This window comes from Gavialis gangeticus, unplaced genomic scaffold (assembly GCF_001723915.1).
Source record: "Gavialis gangeticus isolate Ggan-Ray unplaced genomic scaffold, GavGan_comp1, whole genome shotgun sequence".
NCBI lineage: Eukaryota > Metazoa > Chordata > Crocodylia > Gavialidae > Gavialis > Gavialis gangeticus.
Genome location: NW_017729003.1, coordinates 14,060,753 through 14,070,519, shown reverse-complemented (window position 1 = coordinate 14,070,519; position 9,767 = coordinate 14,060,753). Strand labels below are relative to the sequence as shown.

Below are 9,767 nucleotides of genomic sequence, written 5' to 3'. Positions count from 1 at the left end.
CTGCATGCAGCTGGTAAGTCTGGTGTGGTGGGAGGGGGCATGGGGGTGCAGATCAACACCCTCTGGTAAGCAAGGGGGTGGGGGCTTCTCAGCCAAGGCGGGGCACAGGATGGAGCTGTGGCTTATTTGGGGTGGGGCGGGGAGTGGTGTAGCATGTGCCTCTGGATCTGGGCAGGGCGGGCAGGCTGCCGCTGCGGGCTGGAGCCAGGGCTGGGTTGGGCTTGGGGCAGGGGCTACAGAGGGGGCTGCAGCCACCCCAAATTTCCCCTTAGCCCTGCTCTTGGTGCTGCCATGCACACGGTGCAGCCCCGGCTCTTCCTGGCACATGGGTGGAGGCGGAGAGTTGATCTGGGGCTGTGCTGGGTGTGTAGTGGTGGCGGCGCTGCGAGTGGGGCTATGGCGAAATTTGGGGTGGCTGTAGCTCCTGCTGAGAACAGCCCTGGCTCCAGCCCACAGCTGCAGACTTCCTTCCCTGCCCCACGCAGATCTGGGGGCATAATTCCCCCCCCGGTGCCCTCTTAGGGTGCAAGCGGCAGTGGGATCTGCCCCCCTCCCCCTTGACAAGCCCTGGCTCTGTCCTGTGCCCCGCCCTGGCTGGGCAGCACCTGCCCCTGTCCCCTTCCTCACTTCAGGGGGGCCTTGATCTGCACGCCCCTTCCTTCCCCTCTCCCCTTCCACCACAACAGACTTATCAGCTGCATGCAGCTGTATTGGAAATCAGATTGGTATCAGCTGATATGCCTCCTTAAAAATTGGCTATTGGTATCGGCCCCCAGAAACACTATTGGTGCACCCCTAATGAATAGTCAGGGTAAACACTTTGAAAGTCAGTTGGTACTTCATCTAAAGTAACCACAGGATCCTAAATTACATAAGATTTTTTTTTTTAGAAACTTTACCCTTTGTTTACTACTTCATCCTTCCATTAAAGTAGACGTACACAACTACCTTTCTTCAAAAGCACTTGGCATGTGTGGTAGCTTATCTGCTTTTTAAAAAGCCTGGAAGAGCTATTTAAAAGACCTAAATCTAAAATATTCAGCAAAATGGGAAAGGTCAAACTTGAGAACAGCTTGGAGTTCAGGTATGTTTGTCAGATTTCACTCATTTAAAGAGGTACGGATGCTGCTGCTGCTGCTTTTAACTGACATCCTGTCTTCAAATATCTGCAATTTAAATAGGTGTTTACAAAAGTGAAAGGAACTGTTTTGTAATGTCAGGATTTTTAAAGGCCTTAGTCACTATATATACTTCCATGATGGACTGCACAAGTCTATAATATGTAAAGCAAACAACTAGTTTCTGAAACTTAGCTGCTTTAATGGTATGAAGATGAAAACAGGGTAAAAGTTTTTTTGGTGGGTTTTTTGTTTACTTTGCAAATTCTGAAGGCCCTACCCTATCTTGCTAAGGTACTGGTGGTAGACTGGACTTTCCTTACAGAGATACTCTTGCTGTTCTTTTGAGGGGTTACTCTTCTCTAATTATCTTAGAAAATTGCCTTCAAGTTGGTAAAATTAATTCTAAAGAGGTGGCTGAATTATTGCAAAGCATAACTAGTCTCACCCTTTGAGGATCAGAAACCCTCTTGGATGCGGTGTGGTGAATTAAATTAAGGAATGAAACGGTCTTCCTTTGTCAGAAGACAGAGATGAACAGAATTGTGTCACTTGATTGTGAAATGCTGTTAAGTTGGGATTGCCATGATAGGACTGTTTTTAAGACCTCCATTTGGGGGAGGGAGGCAGCTATTAAGTAAATATTCAAATTTAAATTATCAAATGAACACAAGATACACTTTATTTAATCAGGACCCAGTACCACAACAGAGACTGAAACCATTGCGAAGTATGAAATCATGGATGGTGCACCCGTTAAAGGTAAATATTTATGTCTGGAGTGGAGATGATCATAGTATCTAAAATGGATTTGTATCTAAAGATGAGTTTGCTTTTGTATGGACAGAGTTGGTTATCTTGGAAAACTAAATGTCTAATTGGGTTATAGAAGTGATGTGTAACGGAATATCCAGAACTGGTAGTAGAGTAATTGTGGTGATCTACAGATTAGGGCTTCATTAATTTCCTGGGATCAGAAATTCATTCCTCTTCTAACCCCAGCAAAATCTGTATCTGTGGATGCTTAAATTTTGGGTTCTCATTCGAACTTATCTCTACTACACTCAACTACCTATTTAGGTAGTTAAGAATTTCACCTTCTCTTACCTGGTTGTATTGCTTCCGTTTTTAAAGTTCTGACACAGTATTTCCATCTCTATTCTTCATATCTGCCCTTTGAAAGCAGACTTTTTCACTAGGCTTCTAAGCATTTGTCAGGGCATAAGCTTACAACTAAGTGCTCTAAGGCAGGGGTAGCCAACCCATGGCACACGTTCAGCAAGTAGCACAAACAGCCTGTGTCTGAGATGCATGGCAGAATGGGGAGAAAGCAGGGAGAACAGCAGTAGGTAGGGGAGGAAGCACAGCAACGCAACAGATTCAGCAGGGGAAGGGAATTGGAGTAGCACTCGGAGAATACCAGGGCTTAATTTGTAGCACTCCTGCCAAAATGGTTAACCCCCAACTGCTTTAAGGGATCGTGGGTAGCAGTTGAACTATAAATATTTGGTTGCCTCTAAACTAGGTGGGAAATATTTCTTTAGGTCTGGTATAAATAGGAAATTTTATACTAGGCTAGCTGAACTTGTGTTTGTTTACTTATTGGGTTTTTTAAAGAACCTATTCTAGCTGAATTGGATCAACACTGTTAAATAGGCTAACATAAGTCTGCTCCAACTCCTGTGCTGGAAACCCTCACGTTGACTTAACTAGTCATAAATGTGTCCCTGCAGGAGTAGTCTTTAGTACAAATTTGTGTGAACAAGTGCTTGGAAAATTTATCCTTTCTGGGATATGGCAGCAAGCACCTTGAGAGCTGGAGATCACCAAGACTTGGTGCATCCAATCAGTGAAGCAGATCTGGTGCAATTCTGATTTTTTTAAAAAAGATGTGCGTTACTTCAGATACAAATTTGCTTGTAGAGAAGAGATTGGGGAAGACAGGCTAGGACTAGAGGGAGAGAAGGATCAGGAATTAAATCTGAGAACTAATGGGAGACAGGAAAACAGTAGATAAATCAGGAGGGGAGGATTAGATAGCTTTTTTAGGGAGCCTCTTTGTTAGCGGTAGATTAAGCCGCCCTTTCTGATAAGGATATTTAGAGGCAGCATTGCAAAAATTTCAGCTGAAACTTGCATCCATGACACACATTCATGTGTTTAAGACATGGCTAAAGAACACTGACTGATCAGTGATGAATTATGTTGCTGACCATGAGCTAGCAGCAGCCGTTTTTCAAATAGTTTTATAAGGCTCAGACTTTCTCTGTGCCTTCTTTTGATAGATACCATTGGCTAAAGGGCTCTTAAAAACTACTACTCAACCTATAGCAGTGGTTCTTCTTGCAGATGACCTCTGCCTTTAAAATCTGTAGAGTGTATTTGGGTAATTGCCAGGTTCCCCACAACTGAGTCGTATAGTCTGTGAACTATAGTCACATAATTAGTTTCACTTTGGAGGAACTTAACTTCCTTTGTTTTCCCACCCTCTCTCTTAAGGTGAATCAATTCCTATAAGACTCTTCTTGGCAGGCTATGACCCAACTCCTACAATGAGGGATGTGAACAAAAAATTTTCTGTGAGATACTTTTTGAATCTAGTGCTTGTAGATGAAGAAGACAGACGATACTTCAAACAACAGGTACAGTGTTGTGCAAACTAGAATTTTGTTGCATGGTCATTTCTAGAACTGTGTGGACAGATTTAAATGTTCCTACTTGGAAGTGTAAACAAGTTATGTCTTCATGCTTTGAATGGAAAAAGCATGTCTTTTATTTCTGGCTTTCAGCATATCTAACACTGTACAAAACACTTTACAAGAGGTGTTATAAGTAGGGACCTGGCTAAATCATGGCAGAAGTTCATGGTGCAACAGCACTTCTAATTTTGTATTTGGCTGCATACCTCCCCTCCCTGCCAGTGAGTGGCTGAGGGGCAAAAACTGTGGCATGATTTGCTTTTTGGCCACTCAGTGGATGGGGGGTGAGGTGGGGCACGCAGTAAAAAGAGCAAAATAAAGGCACTGCTGTGCTGCAGACTTCCACCACAACTTGGCTAGGTCCCTAGTCCATAAGGGGTAATGTATGTTACTTCAGTGAAGAATGGTTTCGGTTCTGTAAAATACAGCTGATACCCCTTTTACATAAACAAACAAAAAAAACCCTAAATGTTCAGAAAAGACCATGAACATAAAAATTGCTTTCTGTGACTAAGGCAAGGACTTAGGGTGATATCTTTCATTGGACTAACTGTATCTTCGGGAGATAGCCAGACAAGGTTTCAAATGCAAAACTAACTATCCCAGTTATATAGTTGGTCGGATGAAAGAAATCCTTATCTCTTGAATAATTCCTGGATCATTACAACTACAATGTCATTCTTACATTACCACTTCTATGACTAAGGGATTTGTTGGCACTTTAAAAAAAATTAACTTTGTATTTAATGTGAGAGGGTTAATGCTGAGTGAAGAAACACAGGGGCTGAGAGTGGTCCTAAGCATAAAATGACAAATGTGAGGCTGTGAGGAATATATTGAGGGAGTGAAGATGGGCCCTTTTGTGTGATTTCAAGAGGGAAGTAATATAGAGAAACAGCATTTAAATAGTGTAGACAAGGCCACAGGAAGTTTGAAGTTAAGCAGGAAGTAGGGAAACCAAAAGGGTTAGAGGGAAATAATGAAGTCCAGATTTTGGGAGGGAGGATGCAGATGCTCTACTTGTTTATTTGCTTAATGATGCAGACTGGGAAAGTGGTGGACTGGAGGAGCCAAGGTTAGGGGATGACTCTGTAATCAGGAGAAGTTGCAAAATATATGAACAGTCTTGAATGTTCTTGAACTATTTTGCCTCTGTGAGTATCTCTACCTGAATTCATAGAAAAAACAGCTTGCTGTATAGTTGAGGTGAAGATGGAAAGTAATTTGGAAACACTGCATCAGTAGAGGCTTATGATTTGTATTGTGATCGGGGGTTAATACTTTAAACAAATATGGATGCTAAATGAGTTTTTGCTTCCCTAAAATAGGAAATAATTCTGTGGAGAAAAGCACCTGAGAAACTGAGGAAACAACGAACTAACTTTCACCAGAGATTTGAATCTCCAGAATCGCAAGCATCTGCTGAGCAGCCTGAAATGTGAACTGGTGTAAGGTGAAGAACATTTGTGACACTTCAGCAGGTTAAAGATGGTGGCAGCCTGTAGGAAAAGAAGGCCAAAATTCCCATTACAATTGTCTTCCTTCATCTTACAGTGCTGCATTTACCATAATACTAAAGCATTCTTCAGTTAAACATTCAAGTATGTATATACCTTCAAAATAAAAGTGCTTTCTCAAACACTGGAACTTTCTTAAGCTACTATTTTATACTGCACATTTTATTATTTGATAATGTTATGCACTTGGATATGCATAAAGCTTAAGCTAGTAACTTCCATGCATGTAGGCTGGTGTATTTAATTTTTGCTTGTCACTTATGAGGTATTGACTAAAGTGTTTTTTTTTTCCCCCCTCCCATGTCACTTACTGCACGCATACCTCCAGTGTTGCTTATCTGCCTCTGTCTTAAAACTAACAGATAAGTACACTTGTTTCAATTACACTAAAAATTCAGGATTTATGATGGACCTTTTTTGTTCAAAAAATATTTAAAGTAGTCTAGATCATATACACATTGCAAACATAATCTGTGTGGAGGCTTCTGAGATCATGCCATGGTTCTTGGAGGCTTTGAATATCATATCTTTAACAGGAATATTAATATACACTGTTCCCAAGAGGAGCCTTTCAAGTGTTTGATTTCATTCTAGCACATTTTTCTTAAAATTTCCATGCTAGCAATGGTCTGCTCACAGATTCAATGATCACTGCTAATTAGTTAATGACAGGGCTGTTCTTTGTCTCCCTGTTGCTTTTTCACTCAGAGATGATAGATGGATGGAAGTGTTTTAAACATCCCTGTCACTTTAATCATTGAAACAGAAAAAAGAGTGGATGCTTCCACATAGTGGAAAACTTTCCGGCTGTGAAAACAAACACAACCTGTCTACTCCCTCCTGTTCCAAGTTGAAAGACATCTTACAGTAGGTACATGAGTAGTGCTAGGTACACCCAGAACCACTGTGTGCATGCCTGAAATTGAGAACCTGACAGCAGTGATGGGTGTACGCCAAAAAATGGCTTTCTGATTGATATCTTTTGGTATTTGGTACATCTGGAACAGCAGCAAGTGGCAGGGCATGTTTTCGTGGCAGTGCTGCTTAGCCCCATTTTTTCTTGGTGTCGGCGTGTTCAGTGTAGTGATCTCAAAGCTATAAAAAGTTACATGCAGAGCTTACCTAGTTCGTGGATGTGTACATCAAGCCTCACTTTCACTGCCTACTCCCTTGCTGTTCTGAAGGAGGAGGAAAAATAACAGACTTTCAAATAACATTTTCATTTTAGTCCTTTTAAGTCTGTTATGATGTGGGGGTGGGGATGAGCTGCTTTCAAGGAAAACTTGTTTTTGGTTTCTCTTCGTTTTTAGTTGTGCTCCAAAAAGTTAACTTGTCAAAACAGATCACTGAATCTTTTTTTTTGTGCATTTGAGTCTGAACAAACTGCTTGAACAAAATAGCCTCAATCTGTTCACAATTGAGCATGTAGTTTGTTATCAGACATGTGACTAGGGCACAAAATGAAGCCTGCTGTATGGAAGACTGTGCGCTTGTAGTTCACTTGGCCTATAAACCAAGACTCTTTCTAAACTTCAGTGCAAGTGTCATTGGTAACCTTACTTTATGAGTAAGCAAAGTAATTGAATTACATTTCTGTAAGAACTGTTTTCCTACTTGGCACTTTGATAAAGCAGACAAAAGATTCTCTTTACTTTGTGCAAGGGTATTTCTCTTAAATGTGGATGTCTTTTGAATGAGAGCAAATTTAACTCCCTCATGTAAGTGCCTGTTCAGAAATGAAAAAGCCAAATATTTTCATGGTCACTTGCATGTTGTAATCTGGAAAATATTCCAAGAGATTTTGAAAACTGATTGTATTTAACCAGCCTCAGATTGTGCAACTGTGTATAATAACTGAGAAACATACTGAGCCGCTGTTTGAATTATTAAAATAGCTGTATTCTCACTAAAACATTTTGGAGTGTCTTTGTTAATGGAGATGTATAGTGTATCTACTGAAATCTACTACTTGAAGCGGGTTTGAATATAGTTTTATGAATAAAAACGGGTTTTGTTCAGGAAGACTTCATGGTATATGGCACTTCTTAAAGTACAGTAATGGTATGTTGCTAGCTTTAATTTATTCTACATCAGTAAGAATCTACTTCCTCTGACACCTGTTCAAGAACCCTTGGGAACTAAGTTAGTGGTCTTAATTTTATTTTTTTAGTGTTTTCTGGCAGTCCCATCTGTGGAAGAAATCAAACTTTGCGTTGTGGTTAAATCAGAACGGACAGAGCCAGCTTCTTTTTATTTAGGGCTATACTGTGATCACAGGGAGAATTCCATACAGCAAGGGGAATCGCCCACTTGTCTGTTTCGAAGGATTTCTCGGACTCTCTAAGTTTACAAGCATATTTATACTTAAGACAGAGAAAAAGAAAATAAAATATGACCTTGGTCAGTAAATTACTGATCTAACACACACACAGAAGTACAGGCTGTTTACTTAGAGGAGAGTGAAACATTGTGTTAATAGAAATAGTTATCAGTTTCTGGTTTCTCAGAGAGAAAAATAAACTTAACATCCATACACAGGGTAATATATCAAGACAAAAGCAAGGCGTGCAGGATTTCTTATCTCAGAACATTTAACTGAAATAAGCAGTATCAGCACTTCTGGTCTCTGTCTGTTTTTCTAGTCAAGTAGGCCAGAAGCCCAACTAAATTTATTACCACACATCTGAATTATAATATACCTCTGAAGAGTCAGGCTGCATGACAAACCTAGAGACTGAGAATAGTTTCTCAGCCTGGGTTTGTTTGCACTTTTTTAAAGCAGTGTGTGAAAGCCTGTTACACTTCCATTACTGAGCTGGCTCAAAACTAATTGTGACTGAAGGTTTTTGAGTCTAGTGTGGCTTTTTCTTCTAACAACAAAATTTGGTTCTATTTTACAATTGCACATGCATAAAACATTTTGTTCTCTGTTATACATGCACAAAACAATTACTGCACAAATATCAGATTTGGTTCAGTTTTAGGTCTTTGAATTCAAAGCCTGGACAACCAAAAACAACACTTCAGTAAAGAAACGGTGACATCTTAATCAAGGTAGTTTTATTAACAACTATGTTTCTTTCTTGAAATGGAGGCTCAGATAGGCCTGTTAAAATTGTGAGTCAAGCTCCTTTAGACCATTTCAAACTGGCTACTATGTTAACAATCTGAAGTATTAAGTTACAAAAAATCTTGGCTGTTTTAGAATTGTGGATGCTGCTTGTCAAAATCTTAATGGTACTGTATAGTTTATGGGAAAACCAATAGTTACTAAATGGCTGATTCCCCCCCTTTTCAGGTTACTTAATTATTTTGGTATTTGTTTTTAATTAATTGCCTAACCTATCCTGTTTGTACTTTAATGTGGCTGTCTGTCACTAGGAACATCAGCCCCGTAAATTTTTTTTTTTAATGCACAAATTCTTCCCTGAATCATATGGGGGCTCAGTTTAGCTATTTCTTAGGTTTTGCCGGATGGCCTCCCTCTGACTTTTTAGACTAAAGATATCTTTCTCCCCCCCCCATGCCTTTTACTCAATGTTGTGCTCTAAAATAGGGATTATACTTTATGATGGTACCTGTCACTTTTGCAGACTGAGCAATAAATGAAAAATGGGAGTCCTGAATGCTTTCCCTTGCCCTCTGATACCCCCATTCATCATACTACAAAACAAGAGCATGGCTGCAAGTGTCTCTATCAGAGAAGGCTGCAGAGTCCAGGGGCTGTGAAAGCTGCACTGTAGGAAAGCAGATGGGGATAGATGTAGGTGCTCTTCGAGTAGCAGAAAGCCTTGCTGGGGGGTTGGCCAGAGCACCTGCTAGGCCGCGGACTGGGCAGACATTTATAACTTTTGTATCGGGTTTGCAAATAAAGGATGTTTTCTACGTAATCTGTTTGACCTCCCGCGCTGCCCTCGCTGGGGAGGGAGCTGGGAGTCGAGGGCAAGCGCGGAGCTGGCTCGCAGCGAAACGTCCTACCCCTGCTTGGCGCAGGTGCTCGGGGCGGGCTGGGGAAAAGCCTGGCGCCGAGCTCGGAGAAACCAACGCGGCTCCGGCAGCAGCGGAAGGTGCCGCGCAGGCCCCGGACAGCATTACTCGGCCCGGCACTCAGACACTCGGCCAGTGCGGGTCCGCGCCAGCAGAGGGCGGCAAGGGGGGCGGGGTCTGCGGCTGCGACCAGCGCGCACACACCATCCCCCTGTTTCCCCTGAGCCGGCTGCCGGGTCCTGCAGCGCTGCGGGTTGGCCGCGCTGCCTGTGTCGGGGTTCATGCCCTAGGAGAACGCCGGGCCAGCAGCGTGCAGGCGGCAGGCGGGGACCGCTCCGCTTTTCTCAGGCATAGGTTAGCGCGGCTCCGCCAGTACTTTCGCTCTTCGCATTCCCCTGTTCAGGCAGCTGGCGGACAGCCCTTCTCGGGGCCTGGGGCACTCCGTG

At 42.2% G+C, this 9,767-nt stretch overlaps 1 protein-coding gene across 1 annotated transcript in view; it reads left to right on the top strand.

Annotated features, from left to right (window-relative positions):
- Window positions 1-7,242, top strand: part of VPS26A (VPS26, retromer complex component A) — a 32,612-nt gene extending 25,370 nt beyond the window's left edge. The window contains exons 7-9 of the mRNA XM_019507847.1: window positions 1,812-1,880; window positions 3,618-3,760; window positions 5,146-7,242. Of these exons, the coding sequence (XP_019363392.1) occupies window positions 1,812-1,880; window positions 3,618-3,760; window positions 5,146-5,259 (326 nt within the window). The 3' untranslated portion in view covers window positions 5,260-7,242. The remainder of the gene's footprint in view (window positions 1-1,811; window positions 1,881-3,617; window positions 3,761-5,145) is intronic.
- The last annotated feature ends 2,525 nt before the right edge of the window (window positions 7,243-9,767 follow it).